The sequence below is a fragment of the Littorina saxatilis genome, linkage group LG8 (assembly GCF_037325665.1).
Source record: "Littorina saxatilis isolate snail1 linkage group LG8, US_GU_Lsax_2.0, whole genome shotgun sequence".
In the NCBI taxonomy this organism is placed as follows: domain Eukaryota; kingdom Metazoa; phylum Mollusca; class Gastropoda; order Littorinimorpha; family Littorinidae; genus Littorina; species Littorina saxatilis.
This window is the reverse complement of record NC_090252.1, coordinates 39,380,102-39,402,601: the sequence shown is the minus strand read 5'-3', so window position 1 is coordinate 39,402,601 and position 22,500 is coordinate 39,380,102. Positions and strand designations below refer to the sequence as shown.

Genomic DNA, 22,500 nt, shown 5'->3' with positions numbered 1-22,500 from the left:
TCGGGCTCATATTTTGTTTAGTCGTGACCTCCAATGACCTCTACACTTTAACGATGGTTTCGTTGACCTTTGACCTTTTTCAAGGTCACAGGTCAGCGTCAAAGGAAAAATTAGACATTTTATATCTTTGACAAAGTTCATCGGATGTGATTGAAACTTTGTAGGATTATTGTTTACATCAAAGTATTTACATCTGTAGCCTTTTACGAACGTTATCAGAAAAACAAGGGAGATAACTAGCCTTTTCTGTTCGGCAACACACAACTTAACGTTGGGCTTTTCTCGGAAACTATAAAAGTGACCGGGCTCAAATTTTATGTGAACGTGACTCATTGTGTTGTGAATAGCAATTTCTTCCTGTCCATCTGATGCCTCATATAATATTCAGAACTGCGAAAGTGACTCGATCGAGCGTTTGCTCTTCTTGTTAAAACAAAAAGTGGGAAAACAATTGTTTCTATGCTGTTCCTTTTCAAGTTCATAATTTCACACACAAGCAACAACATAAAATTGTAAGCCATTTACATGACTGTTCTATCTTGATTACTTGGCGATTTTGGGAGAGTCTTCCTTAATGTAGCAGCTTTGACAAAAAAGTGATATAATTGATCATTGTCCTACCAAGTATCTGAAATTCACACAGGACCAGCACGCCAAGGGTTTTCCTGGTGAGACGCACCACCTGCCCGTACATCTCTTTGATGCACGTCACTGAGTGACGTCTGGTTCCCGGGTCTGACGTCACGGTCACACAGATCTGGTCGTCCACTGTGATTGTAAACGGGTACAGGAAGAAGTTGTCTGTTCAGTCAAACACCAATTAAAGTATATGCTGGGCAATAGAACACAATAATTATATATGTTATATAGCCATTTTAGAGCGGTCCGTCTGTCTGTCTGTCTGTCCATATCTCTCTCTCTCTCTCTCTCTCTCTCTCTCCGTCGCTCTCTCTCTCTCTCTCTCTCTCTTTCTCTCTCTCTCTATCTGTTTAGCTCTCTGTCTCGCTTACTCTCTGCCCCTACTCCCTCTCTCCGTCGCTCTCTCTCTCTCTCTCTCTCTCTCTCTCTCTCTCTCTCTCTCTCTCTCTCTCTCTCTCTCTCTCTCTATCTATCTATCTCTCTCCGTCTCCCTCTCTGTTTCTGTAAGACATACACATAAAAGTATTGTCCACACAATCTAAATATAATCCTAGTAACGTATCGCCTCCCCAACACAAGATATGTAAAAATGGCCCATGTCATGATGAGGAACATGGCAGACAGAGGGACAGACAATTTGTCCGCTAGGCTCAGGAACCTCCTATGTGAAAATGGGTTTGGACATGTGTGGACATACGGCTTTACCCAGAACTGGCATAGTAAGCTAGAAGACAGTGAGAGGTACGACACATACAAATTGTTTAAACCTGACTTTGGAAGAGAAAGGTACCTTGACCAAATAGACAATCCATATATTCAAAAAGTGTTCACAAAATTCAGACTTGGGGTTTCACCCTTGATGTGCAACAAACAGAGATACTCTGCAAACGGTTCCCATGTTTGCCCACTTTGCAGATACCCTCACGAAAACGAGCACCACTTTCTTTTTAAGTGCCCAGTATACTCTGATATAAGAGAAACTTACTTGGGAAATGTCTTTGAAATTGGTCAACTCGAAAACTCGTCAATGCAGATACTACTAACACAAAACAAAAGTAGGTTGTGGACACTCTCCCGGTATACATTTTATGCATTCAGGCATCGACAGCAACTGCTAGGCTAAAATGAATGTGTGTAAATGATTTCCGATCGATATGTTTCAACCCTTAGCACTGTATATGCACTTGTTCTTACTTGTTTCTGAGAGAGTATACATTGAAATGGAAACTCTACTCGCCCCTTGTACAAACACAACAGTGTGGTTTACAATACAATTCTGAGTTCTGAGCTCTCTCTCTCTCTCTCTCTCTCTCTCTCTCTCTCTCTCTCTCTCTCTCTCTCTCTCTCTCACACACTCTCTCTCTAACTCTCTATCTCGGCCTCTCTCACTCTCTTTCTCTCTTTCTCTTTCTCTCTCTCTCTCTCTCTCTCTCTCTCTCTCTCTCTGTCTCGCTTATTTTCTTACTCTCTCTGTCTCTCACTCTCTTTCTCTATATATCTCTGTTTTTCTCTATGTTTTGCAATATAAATCTCTCCCCCACCCCCTCCGCCCTACTCTCACACACACGCGCGTCACGATTCCGAGTAGGCAAAGCCCCTTTTGAGCTAGATGTCACAGATTTACAAGAGTTAAACCCATAACCTAGCTGAACAACACAAATAATCAACCAAGTAATCAACAAATCAGTTATAAGATATTCCAATTACATGTTTATGATATCATTCTTTGAAACAACCGTCATTCTCCCGTGAGCAAACACATACACCAACAACAACGTGTAGACGGTTTTACACAGGATGTAATTATGGTCATCCTTCCAAGTCAGAATACCCACACGCCACAGTGATCTTCTGGGTACTCAATCGGGCGTAACAACCGTCTGAGTACGTCTTTAGGCGTAACGCGTCTCCACCGTGAATGGTGTCACGAATTACAATTTCATACGCCTGTATTCATACAACACATTTTGGACAAAATGGACCCAAGCTCTGCAGAATAACCAAAATGCCTGCCTCTATTTGTGTCGGTGCATGATAACATTTGCCACTGGCAGGAAAAAAAGGCCGTGCAAACGGATAAACAACATTAATGTTAACAAATAATATTATTTTAAAGTTATTGTCAAGTAGAAAATTATTACAGGCGTGTGCCAAAACTGTGATATTTTTGATGGGATACATCCTGCCCAGGTCCACCTCCCACCAGTGGAATGTGTCGCTGGGGTCTGGTTCGTTTTCTCCACGTTTCGTAAAGATACAAGTGTTCGCGCTATCAAAGTTGTCAGTGGTACCGTCGGCAGCATTACTAGACGGAAACATGTCTTGGTCTTGAAATGAGATCTGTGTGCAGGTCTTGTTGATTGCCACGTTCACTGCACACAAAATACACACACAATCGCGCACATACGCATATAATACACATACGCACGCACGCAAACACACACACACACACACACACACACACACATACACACACACACACACACATACATACACACACACACATGCATGCATACATACACATACACCCCCACCCCCACACAGACACACACACACACACATGCACACACACACATACACACACACACACCCATACACACACGTGTACACCCCCCCACACACACACACACACACATACAATCAATCAAGTGAGTCACACAATCTTGGACACGGTCCGGACTTTTGGATTTCATTTCAGCTTTGAAGCTTTCAAACCAATGCAGTGTGTTTAATTTCATTCTGTGAGTTCAATAGGTTGACTAAATAATATACGTTATTTGCGTGTTTGACCAAAATATGACATTTTACACAGATCGAGACAGTCCTTGTTCTCCGATACCGCGATAGCGTTCGAGGTGAACAATGACTGTCGAGATCTGTGTAAAATGTCATATTTTGGTCAAAAACGCAAATAACATTTATGTATCGATCGAATTCCTTTCAGGTACTGACTTTGTTGTTGTTTTGACGATTGAACGATCACACACACATGAAATTAAACACATAAGCTTCATACTTGGGCGTTTCAGGTTAACCAAAACTTCAAAGGAACTACAAAACACACGTCATGTACTGACTTTGTTGTTGTGTTGACGATTGAACGAGCACACACACATGCAATCAAACACATGACGTGTGTTTTGTAGTGCCTCTGACGTCACATGGCTCAAAGAAGGGAAATCCAATGTCAAATCGATACATAATACATTTCGCCTTACGCGACTTTTTGTTATGATACAAGTCCGTTTTACTTGAATTCATAGTCACGCATACCAAAACGTTCTGTGAGAAAGGTATCCTCGTGAGAAGCCGACACTTTTCATATCATACTTCTTCTTCTTCTTTGATGGGCTTAGACTCCTACGTTCACTTATGTTTTTAGCACGTTTGGAGTTTTACGTGTTTGACCGTTTTTACCCCGCCATTCAGGCACAATACGCCGATTTCGGGGAAGGCATGCTGAGTATTTTCGTGTTTCCATAACCACCGAACTCCGACATGAATTACAGGATCTTGGTCTTGTGCTTGCGTGTACACACGAAGGGGGTTAAGTCACTAGCAGGTCTGCACATAAGTTGACCTGGGAGATCGGACAAATCTCCACTCTTAACCCACCAGGCGGCAGCGACCGGGATTCGAACTCACGACCTCCCGATTAGGAGGCCGACGTCTTACCACCACGCCACTGCGCCCGTCTTTTCTCATACAATTCCGGCAGTGGGGCACTGCGGTTATGAAATTAAAGGCCCCTCCTGTTTTTGGAACCGCAGGAGCTTTCTAGTTTGCTGTTAGGTAGATTTTTGGTTCCTCTTTCCTGTCATGCTCTCTTTTTCTTCATGAATTCTTTTCTTTTTTCTGCCTTCTTGCTCATTCACCTGTATTTTTTCCAAAAATCTCTTCTCTTGCCGCTTGTCTCGCGATTCATGTATAGTTTAATCTGTTAGTGTTCTGATGTAAGTCCAGCAGTAGATAGGTTAAGCCTATTTTAACATACTGGAAACTGGTAATCTTCCAGTAGGTATTAATTTAGTTTTACTAAAGCCTGCTGGGACACAAGTAATGGGTTAGTGCATTTGTAAACAGGAATCGCTTGACAAGTGGCCCCCTTCATCCCCCCCTTCCTCGTCCTGATATGGCTCTGCGTAGTCGGCTGGACGTTAAGCAACAAATAAACAAACAAACAAACAAATTCTCATACAATTTCTCAAACTTCCAATCCAAATTTAAATGTCAGAAACAGTTTCAAACTTGATTGTACTGTTTAACAATTCCTGAATCCAAATATACATATAGGTCTCATATTTACTCTGTAAATGAGCTCGCAGTTAAAGAAAATATTTTTTTGGTGCTACGTCCGTACGCTTCGCGGAGACGAGCATAGCCCGCTTGGCTAGTTAGTTAAGCTTTACTACATGTTGTTTCGGTGGTGACGGGTTTTCAGTGCTGATCCTTTAGCTTCAGGCCGACATATTGACTAAAGGTTTTGATATCGCTCCACGCGACTTGTTTTTTGTATTATCCCTTCTTTTGTAAAAATAGAAAATGAGCGAACAAAAGGTACAAACATAGCTGAAATAAATCATGCATGATCACTCATAGAACATTTAATTGAATCGAGTTACCTTCGGATTAAAGTTTGACTAGAAACCTCAGAGTGACATCGAAAAAACTAAACACCTGCTAGTTTATTGATTGCTTTGCTGTTAAATTCGTGAGTTTGCTTGAAAACAAACTGCAACATCACATATGACGAGAGTATACGTCTAATATTATGCAAATTAAACAAATGTACAATGGTACAACTTCGAAATGATTTATCTGCAAACGAGAGATACTCGGCGTATAGCACCGATAATAAAACACCCTCAAGTCAATTAGACATTAAGCTCAAAATACACTCAATCAGAACACACAACAAGTCGCGTAAGGCGAAAATACAACATTTAGTCAAGTAGCTGTCGAACTCACAAAATGAAACTGAACGCAATGCAACGCAGCAAGACCGTATACTCGTAGCATCGTCAGTCCACCGCTCACGGCATAAAGCGGGGTAGTAGTTGCGCTGGGAAGGATAGCACGCTTTTCTGTACCTCTCTTCGTTTTAACTTTCTGAGCGTGTTTTTAATCCAAACATATCATATCTATATGTTTTTGGAATCAGGAACCGACAAGGAATACGATGACAGTGTTTTTAAATTGATTTCGAAAATTTAATTTTCATATTAATTTTTATATATTTAATTTTCAGAGCTTGTTCTTAATCCAAATATAACATATTTATATGTTATTGGAATCAGCAAATGATGGAAAATAAGATGAACGTAAATTTGGATCGTTTTATAATTTTATTTTTTCTTGCAATTTTCAGATTTTTAATGACCAAAGTCATTAATTAATTTTTAAGCCACCACGCTGAAATGCAATTCCGACATCCGGGCTTCGTCGAACATTACTTGACCAAAATTTCAACCAATTTGGTTGAAAAATGAGGGCGTGACAGTGCCGCCTCAACTTTCACGAAAAGCCGGATATGACGTCATCTAAGACATTTATAAAACATATGAAAAAAACGTCTGAGGATATCATACCCAGGAACTCTCATGTCAAATTTCATAAAGATCGGTCCAGTAGTTTGGTCTGAATCGCTCTACACGCACGCACACACACACACACACACACACACACACACACACACACACACACACACACACACACACACACACACATACACCACGACCCTCGTCTCGATTCCCCCCTCGATGTTAAAACATTTAGTCATAACTTGACTAGATGTAAAAACACACACACACAGTAAGGACAAGAAAACACACAGAGTGGTTGTCAAACGAAACCGGTGATAGAGAAATGAAAGTCTTACCTAATTGCCCCCGTGCAAAGGTTGTCAAACAACACAGGTGCAGGAACAGCAAACCTATTCCTGTGCAATCCATCTTTTGTATTGCTTCCCACTAGCTGAAGCGATGCACGTTGTGGCTGACTCTCTCAATACACTCTACTCTCTTTATATAACCAAGACAAGCGATGACTCAGCTCCAGCGATTAAAATATTCCACAAGGAAATTTAACGCAACAATAATCTTTACAAAACGTCGTTTTCCATGAAAATCTGGTCGGATTGCTTTACAGTGTTCACAAATAATCATGGTCCTGGCACAATCATTGAGGAAAAAGACAGACATTTTATCACAACTCACCCATCGAATTAGAAAGGTTGTGTTTTAGCCATCATTGCCTGGTTCAAAGCTGACTATAATTACTTTGCTCAATATGACAGTATTCTTCAGACTGGGATTCATTTCGACCTAGTTAAACATTATCTTATAAAAAACAAAACTGTGCGGGTTTAACAAAAAAATCCAAATCATGTGTGTTAAAAGTGTGTGAAAACATGCATTATAGACAAAAAAGAAAAGAAATCATTCATATGATAATGAAGCAACAGCACATTATTTCGCGCTTTGGCTTCATAAGTGGTGTTCAGAAATTGTTCTGCTTTTAAATGTTTTGAAAACGAAAAAACGAAAGAACTTGTCATTTATGACAGGAGGATTGGTGACAGGTTTGTTCCCCTGCAGATAAACAATGAACCAGTTGAAGTTGTCTCCTCAATTAAGTACCTTGGAACAGTGATCGATGATAAAATGACCTTCAAAATAAACACAGATGCAGTAGGGAAAAAACCTCAAGAACGTCTATATCTTTTACGTAAATTGCGAGCTTTTGGCGTCAGACTGTATTTATAAGTCTGATTGAAAGCGTTTTAACCTTTAACATTGTTCTTTGGTATGGCAACATAGGGGCGAGGGATAAAGTAAAATTGGCACGCATCATTAACACAGCAGGAAATATTGTAGGCATCAAACAGACATCTTTGACAGATCTGTACAACGCCGCAGTGAAACGCAAAGCCATCAGCATCACTCAAGACACACAACTTCCCGTATTTTCATAGTTTGTCAAACTGCCTTCAGGCAGACGCTACAAAGTTCCTTTTGCACGCAAAAACTTCGTGCCCAATGCCATTTCTGTTTTAAATCACAGTTAACTGCCAATGGATGTTACTCTGGTATCCTGTGACAGCCTGTTGTGATAACCTGTATGATGTGATGAACAAAGCTTTGCCATGCCTGTGATAACGTATAATATTACAGACCTGTCAACCTGTACGGTTTTCCCGTATTTTGTACGGGATTTACTCAAATTTTGGTGACCGTGTGTACGGCGTACAACGCCTAGCTGTACGGGTAAACCAAATTGTACGGGAATCGTACGGGAAAATTCAAAACCCGAACAAAGATTCGAAACCTATCATCAGATTCGTTTCTGTTTAGCAGACGACAACAACTAACAGAAAAAGACTGTAACTGAGCTTGTGCGCATGCGTAGAAGGTATCATAGAGGGCGCTGGGGCCCAATCCGCTACTTCCGTGTCGCGAGATTTGGTCTTTGTTTTCACAACTTACTTCAGCGACAGACAACGATTCGCGTCCCTTTTCGTGCTACAACTGAAGATGGAGAGGCCAGCGAAGAAAAGAAAGACAAGTCGCGTAAGGCGAAAATACAATATTTAGTCAAGTAGCTGCCATTTTTCAGCAAGACCGTATACTCGTAGCATCGTCAGTCCACCGCTCATGGCAAAGGCAGTGAAATTGACAAGAAGAGCGGGGTAGTAGTTGCGCTAAGAAGGATAGCACGCTTTTCTGTACCTCTCTTTGTTTTAACTTTCTGAGCGTGTTTTTAATCCAAACATATCATATCTATATGTTTTTGGAATCAGGAACCGACAAGGAATAAGATGAAAGTGTTTTTAAATTGATTTGGACAATTTAATTTTGATAATAATTTTTATATATTTAATTTTCAGAGCTTGTTTTTAATCCGAATATAACATATTTATATGTTTTTGGAATCAGCAAATGATGGAGAATAAGATAAACGTAAATTTGGATCGTTTTATAAATTTTTATTTTTTTTTACAATTTTCCGATTTTTAATGACCAAAGTCATTAATTAATTTTTAAGCCACCAAGCTGAAATGCAATGCCGAACCCCGGGCTTCGTCGAAGATTACTTGACCAAAATTTGAACCAATTTGGTTGAAAAATGAGGGCGTGACAGTGCCGCCTCAACTTTCACGAAAAGCCGGATATGACGTCATCAAAGACATTTATCAAAAAAATGAAAAAAACGTTCGGGGATTTCATACCCAGGAACTCTCATGTCAAATTTCATAAAGATCGGTCCAGTAGTTTAGTCTGAATCGCTCTACACACACACACACACACACGCACGCACACACGCACACACGCACACACGCACGCACATACACCACGACCCTCGTTTCGATTCCCCCTCGATGTTAGAATATTTAGTCAAAACTTGACTAAATATAAAAACCGGACATGGTCAGCACATGTCGGAGTTGGAGAAAACGTACTTTGGTGTCGTGCGATCATCGGACAAGGGAAAGGAGTACAGTTTGTGCGTGCCATGTGGCTCGCACATCAAAGTGAAAGTTGCTGCTTCTGGTCACTACGACTTGAAGCAGCATTTTGAAACAGCGGTACACAAACAATCATTGATTCGTTCGAAACAGTTCAAGCCTGTGAACCAACATTTCCAGAAACGAGACAGCCTCCTTCCAACGGAAGAAGATGTGACGCAAGCCAATGCCGTCAAACCATTACCACAGTCAATCTGCTTGCCACGGCAAAGATAGCTACTGCTACCTACAACAAGTGTCATGCTTGAAGTGATCTAGTGAGACTGGACTGTGATTTTTCCTGGTGAACAGTAGTACAAAGTAGTTGTGTGGGTGTGACTGTGTTATACAATAAAGCTTAAAGTGATCTGGAGAGACTGGACTGTGATTTTTCCTGGTGAACAGTAGTACAAAGTAGTTGTGTGGGTGTGACTGTGTTATACATTAAAGCTTAAAGTGATCTGGTGAGACTGGATTGTGATTTTTCCTGGTGGACAGTTGTAGTCGTGTGGGTGTGACTGTGTTATAAATTTAAGCTTAGAGTGATCAGGTGAGATTGGACTGTGATTTTTCCTGGTCAGTGGACAGTAGTAGTTGTGTGGGTGCGTTTTACAGTAGTTGTATGTATTTATTAATGCTAAATCAGATGTGTTTTATGAATACAAAATAAATGTTGAGTATTTACCAGCTGCTCTTTCTTCTTTTTTTATGTCGTGCGAGTGAATTGCGAGTCTTGCGTGTGAAATCAGGTTTGCGTGTGTTCATTTTTTTGGAGTGTGTAAGGGATTGTTGCCCTGATTACAGTTTTTAATCATATCAGTACAGGTTGGCCTTGGAAGGGGTTGACAGTCTGATATTATTAGTTATCGCTAGATTTGACTGTGATATCAACATTTATCAGTCTGAATGTCGAGAAAGCTGAAATCATATCAGATCGAGGCGTAAGCCGAGATCTGATATGATTCAGACTTTCTAGACATTCAGACAGATACATGTTGACATCACAGTCAAATCTAACGATAACAATTTTATCGCATTCGATTTCGGAACAGTAGGAATCATAAACCTACCTAAGAAGTCAGACAAACGCAAGGGAGGCTACTGCCTTGTATATAATGTTGGAAATGTTGGATTGTCTTTTCCTGCTTTCGTAACTTTGCTGGGGAGTTATGCATGAGTGACGTCTAAACGTTTAGGCGGCGTGCAAACAGCGAGTGCCGCCAACCGCGAGATACACGGTATGCACGGGTGGCGACTACACGCTTGTACCACCGAAACTGGCGACTAAATTTAGACGTGCTCCGGAGGTCGTCTAAATGGTTTACACGCCGACTTCAGTGAACAGAATGGCCATTTTCATGGTTTTCCGCCATCAAAGTCGACGAATGTTTTCGCCGTAATCGTTTTTAGACAGAACCCAATAGTTGGAAGTGCTGGACTAAAAATTGTTGTTGTTGTTGCGAGATTCACTTCCCTTGTCATATTATTTTAGAACCAACACCGATAAGATTAGCGAAGACATCTTTGATTCGTTTCAGAGCAAAGTAGCACTGACCCATATTTCACTGGTGCCGTTTTTGACTCTCAGCTTTTACGCGACAGGCACCCTCTTGCTCGTTTCATCTTTTGCGCCTCCATTTCTCCACGCTCTCCGTCCCACTGACCCATGTTTTACTGCTCTCCGTCTCTGAATAGTCGAACTCCCCGTGCGAGGAAGCGGGAGGATGTTATCGAATGACCCTAGCGCATGCGCAAAGGAAGGAATTCCTCGTTATAAAAATAGATTGACTGGTGACCTTGCTTTACACGGCAACTTGAAAGTCGGCGGTCTGGTCGTCACCCGTGCATACCGACTGAGCGCCTGCGGTAGGCGGCGACTTTCAAGTCATGACTTCGCTGAAGTCGGCGTGTACTTTCGACGTCACTCATACATAACACCCCTGCTCTTACTTTTATTTTTCAGTAACTGGTTCTTTTTCTCAGACAAAATAAGGCATTTGTAATGAAAAAAGAACAAAAATATACGGTCGAAACAGATCACCAACAAAGGCTAACAAGTTCAGTGGAGTTGCCAGTTGGAAGGAACAGCGAAGAATGTCCCAGTTACTTCCTCAGTCGTACTCTTTTTGACTGTTCGATTTGGCAATTCTGTACGATGGCAGGAACTAATTTTCTGTGCCCAAGAAAGTTTTCAGGTATTTGTCGGTGTCGGCGGACTGCATAATAATGTTGTTGAAGCTCAGTCTCGCTGAGTGCAGACGAAACATCTCCGACGACGTTGTGACTGTATAAAAGATGCTGAAAGTTGTTCGGTTGATGTTGTATGGCTACGACTAAGAAATGTGGACAATGGTTCATGCAGGTGCAAACTGTTTAAATCGGCTGCTCATTTCCTGCCTTTTTGTGAGTGATGTGCGCTGAAACACTGCAAGAGATCTCACAGTTTTCTGAGTACTACTACTACTGGTACTTTCAAGGTCAGCTTTGTTTATGGCAGTTCCAACTACCTCAGTCGGTAAGATTGTAACATTCTTTTCTAATGCTTCTCTGTTAAAGCTGGGTGTGAAAAATTTGATTTTATTCATAGCACAGCTTAATCTTTCTGATTCAATTACTTTTCTTTTTATAAATTTGTGAATTTAAACAAAGGGAGACATTTGTTTCCTTCAGGTGAGATTTTATTCTTCAAAATTAAAATTGATAAACTACTTTCTGCACGATATCAAATTCGCTGGGAACTTCCTGCGCGATGTCAGTTGATATACAGTTCCTAGTTGACCAATGACAACAGCAGTTTTTGTCATGTGATCAGTAAAAATGAGATGAAAAAATATACATATATAAATGATAGTAACAACGGTGAATGCCTGAAAGAGAAAGAAGAAGAGAGAGAGAGAGAGAGACAGACAGAGAGATAGAGAGAGAGAGGGAGAGAGAGAGAGAGAGAGAGAGAGAGAGAGAGAGAGAGAGAGAGAGAGAGAGAGAGAGAGAGAGAGAGAGAGAGAGAGAGAGAGAGAGAGAGAATGTTTTATATCGCCTATTTTTTTACGGAAGACGGGTTCATTGCCTCCCTAATGATTAGATTATTTTAATATATATTCTATTTTGAGTTTAATAGCAGTGGAATAGCAATTATATTAACCATAATGCATTTATGATCATAAGGATAAACGAGAGTACGTACGAGGATGAATGTGAGGGTGCGGGTATGGATATGTGTGGTTGGGGTATGTGTTCATTAATGTGCATTGTATGTATCCTATGTGTTCTGAGAGTGTTGTTTTTTTATGTGATGTTATACACGAGCCAAACGAACAAAATTCTGTTTGTTACACTTAGACAATACAGTTTTATTTAATTGAATTGAATTGAATTGAATTGAATAAAGGCTATATAGTCTGGGTGCATAACATCCGAAAGAACAATCTTTCGAGATCCCTTTCTCTCTTTCCATCTCTCTCTCTCTCTCTCTCTCTCTCTCTCTCTCTCTCTCTCTCTCTCTCTCTCTCTCTGTCTCTGTCTCTCTCTCTCTCTCTTTCTCTCTCTCTCTTTCTCTCTATCTCTCACTCTCTCTCTCACTCTCTCCTCTGTCTCTCTCCCTCTCTCTCTCTCTTGCCACCTCTCTCTCCCTCTCTCTTTTTTCATATCGTTCTCTCTCTCTTATCTGTTTTTACACACACACACACACACACACACACACACACACACACACACACACACACACACACACACACACACACACACACACACACACACACAAACAAACACACACACACACACACACACAAACATGCACACATACAACCTTTTTATATTTAGTCAAGTTTTGACTAAATATTTTAACATCGAGGGGGAATCGAAACGAGGGTCGTGGTGTATGTGCGTGTGTGCGTGTGTGCGTGTGTGCGTGTGTGTGTGTGTGTGTGTGTAGAGCGATTCAGACTAAACTACTGGACCGATCTTTATGAAATTTGACATGAGAGTTCCTGGGTATGAAATCCCCGAACGTTTTTTTCATTTTTTTGATAAATATCTTTGATGACGTCATATCCGGCTTTTCGTGAAAGTTGAGGCGGCACTGTCACGCCCTCATTTTTCAACCAAATTGGTTCAAATTTTGGTCAAGTAATCTTCGACGAAGCCCGGACTTCGGTATTACATTTCAGCGTGGTGGCTTAAAATTAATTAATGACTTTGGTCATTAAAAATCGGAAAATTGTAAAAAAAAATAAAAATTTATAAAACGATCCAAATTTACGTTTATCTTATTCTCCATCATTTGCTAATTCCAAAAACATATAAATATGTTATATTCGGATTAAAAACAAGCTCTGAAAATTAAATATATACAAATTATTATCAAAATTAAATTGTCCAAATCAATTTAAAAACACTTTCATCTTATTCCTTGTCGGTTCCTGATTCCAAAAACATATAGATATGATATGTTTGGATTAAAAACACGCTCAGAAAGTTAAAACAAAGAGAGGTACAGAAAAGCGTGCTATCCTTCTTAGCGCAACTACTACCCCGCTCTTCTTGTCAATTTCACTGCCTTTGCCATGAGCGGTGGCCTGACGATGCTACGAGTAAAATGGCATTGCGTTCAGTTTCATTCTGTGAGTTCGACAGCTACTTGACTAAATATTGTATTTTCGCCTTACGCGACTTGTTTAAAATTATATTTATTCCATTTGAAGTTGTAATTAAGTCTGTTTCAGTAAATCCTTATTTTGCACCTAAGAGCAATAACTGCCGTCTCGTGCATCCAAATGTAGATAATTAACAACATGGTTTTCAGATCTAGAGTCATTATTACAATTAATTAGATGCATAATATGCCTTGACTTGTGTATGTTATGAATGTGACAGGGGAGGCTACCGCTCCTTTCACAGCAGACTCTGCACCCGAGTTGTTGGCACCGGTTGATTCTGGATTTCTGTTTGTGATGGGGTCTGGTGGTTTCTGATTGTCTGTAGTTTCATGGAAACCTTCGGGTTTGCATAACAGTTTTTATAGGGCTAATTGCGAGCAGGGATGGGACTCGGCATGATATGTTCAGTTAATGGCATAATATGACCACTGAACATTTTCGTGCTGTTCCCATTCTGCGAAGTTGGGATGGACAGTGGTCGCCCGGTTCGGAACTTCGGGACGAAGTTCGTTCAAACGGGGGCGATTGTGACAGGGGAGGCTACCGCTCCTTTCACAGCAGACGCTGCACCCGAGTTGTTGGCCTTTAAGTCAACAGCGATGTATTGTGGAATTCTGTTTGTGATGGGGTCTGGAGGTTTCCGATTGTCTGTATGTTCATGGAAACCTTCAGGTTTGCACAACAGTTTTTATAGGGCTAAGAAATTGGCCCTAACATTTTCAATCCTGTTTGATTGCACTTCGCCTTCCGAGGTGATCGTAGTGTTTCGGCACTCGGTTACATGAACATAAACAACTTATTTGAAATCAGAGGCAACATTCTCAATAATGTTTAAACAGACTGTATATATATAATGTCTGAACCAAGCGGTTTACACGTCTAAAGGGGGACTTCTCAAACGTTTTAGTTTTGATCATTCGGTCACATAAACATATAAGTGAAGTAGGAAAATGGGTCCGCACTCCACAGTTTTTAGAGGTTTACTCAAATTGTTTTTTCAGACCCGGTTCAAATACTGAATCTCTCAGACATGGAAAGAAATAACAACGGCCGGATCAAGTGTTTCATGTAAGCAGGGTCCCCACTGGTTTTTAAAAACAAAATTCCATGACTTTTCCATGACTTTCCATGCGCCTCAATAACATTTTCCATGACTAGATCCACAGGTCGCCATTTCCGAACACGCAAACTTTTTACGTCTTGTCACTGCCAGGTTTGACACTGGCTTGCTTTGCACTGAATTTGAGTCAGTTTCTACGCAGTGTCTCTTCGACAAGCAAGTCAAGCATTTGCTTCGCAGTCAGATTATCGGTAATGTTTGCTGGTCCTATCATTTCACTAAACTGGACTACAGGCGGAAGGTATCGTTCACTGGACCACTACTTTCATAGAAAGACTTTCTATGAAAGTAGTGGTCCAGTGAACGATACCTTCCGCCTGTGACTGGACCAGCCACTGTTTGTATCCATCTGCACTTTCGTAAATTCCGTTTCGTAACCGTCAATAGGGAGATTTAATAAACGAAACGTCGGGACGTTTCGTTTTGAAGTTGTGGTAAACGTCATCATTTCGGGGGTCTCTCGCTGGAAAGGTGAAGGTCAACTGAAACGGAACGTGGAACGTCAAAACGCAGTCACGTTTTCCACCCCCAAAAAACGAACAATATTTCGTCAACTTTTGTGAGTATTTTTGCACACTAACAGTTTTATTTGTTGGCCATTTTATGCATTGCTAGATTCATCAACCCTTTCACAGTCTTTCAGCGCTGAGAATGTGTTCATTGGAGGTAGACAACTGTTGTGAACTGAAATATTTTGAAGGGTGCTGATCCTGGTACATTTATCCAACTTCATGGTGAGAAAGCAAATGGCGAAGCAGAAGTAGGTCATCGCATCGAATTTTTATTCTGGCTTCGTATGTGATTTGTATAAACAAAGTCTGTGTGATTTATTTGGACTGAAAATAATCAAAGTATGCCCGATTCTGGACCACCTCCTAGGTTTTTTTTTCCCATTCTGATCGAGGACAGACGTGATAATTTCACTTGAAGATTTATCGCCCTTCCTTCATTCCGAAACGAAACGTGAATACATCTAAATCTTGTCTGCGGCCTATGCCGTCTCGTTTCACGTTCCGTTTCGCGGGGTGACTCATTCACCAAACGAAACGAGCTGCAAAACGAAACGTGCTGTCTTTTGAATCTCCCTAATCAAATTCCATGACTTTCCAGGTTTTCCATGACCTGTACGAACCCTGTGTAAGAATTGTCTGGCATTACTGAACCGAAAAAGTCGTATTCACTGAGTTTCCTGCTAAGTAAGGAAAAACACGCAAATTAAGGAGCGGAAAGTAATAACGCTGACAATAGGGAGATTTAAAAGACAGCACGTTTCGTTTTGCAGCTCGTTTCGTTTGGTGAATGAGTCACCCCGCGAAAGGGAACGTGAAACGAGACGGCATAGGCCGCAGACAAGATTTAGATGTATTCACGTTTCGTTTCGGAATGAAAGGCCGGGCATGGCAGGATATGATCCGCTGACTGGGCATGGCATAATTTCAACTCCACGAGTCAATAAAGGATTGACATACTCGCATTGCACACACAAGAACTTCACATTTTTCAATTCATGCACCGGCTCATCATCAATTGTATTTCACAAAAATTAGATCATTCATGTTGAATTCCAAGATTTACTCATTCGAACTCATTATTTTTTTTATCCATTTCACGTATCTCAATTTTTACAACTGGTAACAGCCTATGGCAAAGAGCTCTACCGAACCATGTAGGCAATTATACCCTGAGTATTCCCCATTCTCAGAAAACGGCCCTGTGCACACGCCTGTGCCGATTTAGAAGCCTTTCCCCAACTAGGGGTTGTTTTGTACTTGTCACGTCTGTCCTCGATCAGAATGGAAAAAAACACCCTAGGAGGTGGTCCAGAATCGGGCATACTTTGATTATTTTCAGTCCAAATAAATCACACAGACTTTGTTTATACAAAATCACATACGAAGCCAGAATAAAAATTCGATGCGATGACCTACTTCTGCTTCGCCATTTGCTTTCTCACCATGAAGTTGGATAAATGTACCAGGATCAGCACCCTTCAAAATATTTCAGTTCACAACAGTTGTCTACCTCCAATGAACACATTCTCAGCGCTGAAAGACTGTGAAAGGGTTGATGAATCTAGCAATGCATAAAATGGCCAACAAATAAAACTGTTAGTGTGCAAAAATACTCACAAAAGTTGATGAAATATTGTTCGTTTTTTGGGGGTGGAAAACGTGACTGCGTTTTGACGTTCCACGTTCCGTTTCAGTTGACCTTCACCTTTCCAGCGAGAGACCCCCGAAATGATGACGTTTACCACAACTTCAAAACGAAACGTCCCGACGTTTCGTTTTTTAAATCTCCCTATTGTGTCAACAGTTGGTCACAAAGAACCCGGTCAGAAGCTATGACACAACAAGATTATATAGTCTTTATTTTCACGACTTTTCATACATAATGAGCTGTCTTTTTTGTTACATTTAGTCAAGTTTTGACTAAATGTTTTAACATAGAGGGGGGAATCGAGACGAGGGTCGTGGTGTATGTGTGTGTGTGTGTGTGCGTGTGTGTGTGTGTGTGTGTGTGTGTCTGTGTCTGTGTGTGTGTCTGTATGTGTGTGTATGTGTAGAGCGATTCAGACTAAACTACTGGACCGATCTTTATGAAATTTGACATGAGAGTTCCTGGGAATGATATCCCCGGACTTTTTAAAAAAAAATTCCATAAATACTTTTGATGACGTCATATCCGGCTTTTTGTAAAAGTTGAGGCGGCACTGTCACACCCTCATTTTTCAATTAAATTGATTGAAATTTTGGCAAAGCAATCTTCGACGAAGGCCGGGGTTTGGTATTGCATTTCAGCTTGGTGGCTTAAAAACTAATGAGTGAGTTTGGTCATTAAAAATCGGAAACTTGTAATTAAAATTATTGTTTTATTAAACGACCCAAAAACAATTACGTCTTATTCTTCGTCATTTTCTGATTCCAAAAACATATACATATGTTATATTTGGATTAAAAACAAGCTCTGAAAATTAAAAATATAAAAATTATGATCAAAATTGAATTTCCGAAATCGATTTAAAAACAATTTCATCTTATTCCTTGTCGGTTCCTGATTCCAAAAACATATAGATATGATATGTTTGGATTAAAAACACGCTCAGAAACTTAAAACGAAGAGAGGCACAGAAAAGCGAGCTATGCAGCACAGCGAAACCACTACCGCGCTAAACAGGCTCGTCAGTTTCACTCCGTTTTGCACAAGCGGCGGACTACGGTCATTGTAAAAAAAATGCAGTGCGTTCAGTTTCATTCTGTGAGTTCCACAGCTTGACTAAATGTAGTAATTTCGCCTTACGCGACTTGTTGTATTTGCTTCATGTGTGTGTGTGTGTGTGTGTGTGTATGTGTTTGTGTGTGTGTGTGTGAGTGAGTGTGTGTGTGTGTGTGTGTGTGTGTGTGTGTGTGTGCGCGTGTGTGTGTGTGTGTGTGTGTTTCTCTAATTGAAGTGTATGGTTCTCATTTTACATGGCTACATTTTCAATATTAAAACAAGTCGCGTAAGGCGAAAATACAATATTTAGTCAAGTAGCTGTCGAACTCACAGAATGAAACTGAACGCAATGCCATTTTGTCAGCAAGACCGTATACTCGTAGCATCGTCAGTCCACCGCTCATGGCAAAGGCAGTGAAATTGACAAGAAGAGCGGGGTAGTAGTTGCGCTAAGAAGGATAGCACGCTTTTCTGTACCTCTCTTTGTTTTAACTTTCTGAGCGTGTTTTTAATCCAAACATATCATATCTATATGTTTTTGGAATCAGGAACCGACAAGGAATAAGATGAATGTGTTTTTAAATTGATTTCGACAATTTAATTTTGATAATAATTTTTATATATTTAATTTTCAGAGCTTGTTTTTAATCCAAATATAACATATTTATATGTTTTTGGAATCAGCAAAGGATGGATAATAAGATAAACGTAAATTTGGATCGTTTTATAAATTTTTATTTTTTTTTACAATTTTCCGATTTTTAATGACCAAAGTCATTAATTAATTTTTAAGCCACCAAGCTGAAATGCAATACCGACGTCCGGGCTTCGTCGAAGATTACTTGACCAAAATTTCAACCATTTTGGTTGAAAAATGAGGGCGTGACAGTGCCGCCTCAACTTTCACGAAAAGCCGGATATGACGTCATCAAAGACATTTATCAAAAAAATGAAAAAAACGTTCGGGGATTTCATACCCAAGAACGCTCATGTCAATTTTCATAAAGATCGGTCCAGTAGTTTAGTCTGAATCGCTGTACACACACACACAGACACAGACACACACACACCAACACACACACACACACACGCACACACACCACGACCCTCGTTTCGATTCCCCCTCGATGTTAAAATATTTAGTCAAAACTTGACTAAATATAATGATGTCCCTGTCCATTTTGAGCACGTGTATGAGCGTGCGCGCTCTCGTGCGTGCAAATGTGCGTCCAAATTGCTTCGTCCACAAGTGCTTCTGCGCGCGAGTGTGTGTGTGTGTGTGTGTGTGTGTGTGTGTGTGGTGTGTATGTGTAACTATGTGTGTGTGTGTATGTGTGTGTGTATGTGTGTGTGTGTGTGTGTGTGTGTGCGTGTGTGTGTGTGTGTGTGTGTGCGTGCGCGCGCTCGCGTGTTAGTGTATGTTTGTACGTGTGCGTGCGTGCGCATGTATATGTGCGTGTTCGTGCGTGTGTGTGTGTGTGTGTGTATGTGTGTGTGTGTGTGTGTGCGTGCGCGTATGTGTGTATGTGTGTGTGTGTGTGTGTGTGTGTGTGTGGTTGAGTGCCCAATCTAGGACAACATGTCAGAGTAAGAGTCAGTGAGCATATAACTTCTTTTATTCATGCTTACATCATACGCTTCGACTTAATACCAAACACATTATAAACACATAATTATATCAGAAAGGGTTGGAAATAGGGCACTTGATGTAGAGGCAGTTGTCTGCGGGCAGTGGTTCGAAAGGCAGACGACTCAGAATATTTGTCTGAACTGTTGATAACCACAGCATTTTTGCATCAAACATGTGAACAGATCAAGCACATTTATCTGATGATGCGCCTGACCTCATAATGAGACAGAAACAAGTGCAAGCACACTTTTTTCCTTGTCAAGTGACCCGTTTGTTTTTAGACATTCTAGTCTGTATCACTTTATCTTTTCCTTCGTCATCTTCAGTGAAGAAGAAAACTACGAAACAGGATTCACACTTTGATTTGAGGTCACTTCATTGAAATGTTTCCAAGCGTGAATTTCCTTCTTGACAACACAAACGCAGCAGGGGAACACGGTCCAGACATTCTTAAAAGCACACTCCTTCTCTTGAAAACACACCATCTCAGATCCGGTTTAGCTGTTACATGGAATAAGCCTATCTTTCAACATGGACATATACCAACAATCTACGCTCTGACTGATGGCTGGGCTGAGTCTGACTGTTTGTAAACATTAATTTCTGTAAAAAAAACACACGTGGCTTTTACGAATCAACTCATATTCAAATGCGTACTGTACATAGAGAGCACCAAGGCTGTTCATGACCAAGTAGAGAGATATGGTCTTATCCTATGAAATTGCCTGGCCAAATTTGAGATGATGAGCCGAACAGTTTTACACGGGGAGGATCGAGTGTGCCTTTAACATCTCATTCCAGAAACGTAATTAATTGCAATGAGATGTTACATACCTCCTTATAGCGTATTTATGGTAAGATATAGTGTCGATATGAACGTGCGATGTACCGATAGACTCTTGTATGAGAAGTTGTCGGTTCAATAGCTTTGATGTCTGTGATGTTATTGTTTACTGTTCATGTTGTTTTATGTGTGTCATTCTCTCACGCTCACTGCAGACTCGGGAGAAGTTGTTCAAGTTCAACATTGTATTGAGGTATCCATCTTGCAGGAAGTACAGCCATCAGGGAAGGGAAGATACTCTCAGTAAGCACAATATAACAGTATCCGCTATAGCTCAGATGTACTGGGTTCCTGGTGTTGTACAGGTACCATGGATATCATTACATCCCTCTTCTTTGGATACATGAAAATAACATAACTCCAACTTCGCTTTAACCAATAACTTGAAAACTGGTAAACCGCATGTCACCTTTGCATGACTGGTATATGTTCTATTAAGTGGTGAAAACCGTTTCAAAAAAGAGTGAAAACTGTTCGAATTATAAGCCTTTGACTAAGGTGATCCTCACACTGATACCTGACACCCCCCGGGCGTATATTAGGCCTAGCACAGAATCCCGCGAGGTGACATCCGACTCATTCCTTGGTGGAGGGTCACATGTTTGCTGTAAGCCAACGTAAATGGCCACGACTATGTCCTGCATGTTTCTTCTGTCTAATTCAAGATAACATAAACATATAAAGAGAAATAACAATAAGGTTCATAGCGTAGAAGAACTCGTATTTACTGTACTTGAATGTATGGACAATACAAACTACGCAGGTAAAACGAATACTTTACACTGCAATTAAAACATACAGTGTGTTCCGAGGACCAATGATGGGGGCCCGGTAGCTCAGTTGCTAGAGCACTGGACTTGTGATCGAAAGGTCGCAGGTTCGAATTCGGGCCGGGACGGACACGGGTCAACTTTATGTGCAGACCCAGAGACGGAAGCCATGTCCCACCCCCGTGTCATCACATTGGCACGTAAAAGACCTTGGTCATTCTGCCATAAGTGCAGGTGGCTGAATACACCTAAACACGCAGACACCTGGGTAGCGCGACTCCGTTGCTGCTAGCTTTCCACTGGGAGGAAGCGACCCGAATTTCCCAGCGATGGGACAATAAAGTAATGAGAAATGAGAAATGAGAGAAATATTATGCAAATGAATGATGTAAAGTCTTATACGATTATAAAGGTACGTACTGCATAATCCGTACTAAACAGTTATTTGAATTATACATTTTACATTGATATATACATGAAGATACAAAAACACTCTTAAATATGGTTTGGAATGATACACTCTTTTTTTGGGAGGGGGGGGGGGGGGGTAGCGGGGGTTGGGAGGGAAGCTCAGTTTGACCGAATTATCATGTGTCCGCTTACAAAAGATTGTTGAGCAAAAAAAGTGCATCTGCCTTCCACATGCTTACTCCCCACCCTCCGCTCCGCTATTCTATCCCCCCCCCAAAAAAAAAACCAAAAACACACACACACACACACACAAAAACAAGAAAAAACAAAGTAAGGTTAAAATAAAATATGAAAAATAGGCAACCAAAACTTTGAAGGAAGCAATTGCAACGGCAGCCCTCTTATTTAGATTGTCGAACGCCTTCCAAAATAACTCTCAACACGCCCTTATTTCTCGCCCCTCCCATATCATTAGTTACAATTTATTTCTGTCTTTGGTCTTTTCTGCCAGCTCTCTCCCTACTTACATCCCTTTCTTCGGTGAGTTCGTCATTCTTCGTTGATCTTTTCTTGTCGACGAAGACATATTTGTCTTCCATATAAATTGCTGCCCTTGTCTTGTGTACGAGAGCTTAAATTACTCATCTTTTGCTACGCCTGTTTTTGTTGACAACGGCGTATTCGTCGCCCACGGGATGTTCTTTTATTGATC

The 22,500-nt window shown here is 40.8% G+C and overlaps 1 protein-coding gene across 1 annotated transcript in view; it reads right to left on the bottom strand.

Moving 5' to 3' along the window:
- Window positions 1-22,500, bottom strand: part of LOC138974642 (multiple epidermal growth factor-like domains protein 11) — a 56,713-nt gene that overhangs the window by 29,119 nt on the left and 5,094 nt on the right. Inside the window, exon 2 of the mRNA XM_070347367.1 lies at window positions 622-801. Coding sequence (XP_070203468.1) covers window positions 622-801 — 180 coding nt within the window. The remainder of the gene's footprint in view (window positions 1-621; window positions 802-22,500) is intronic.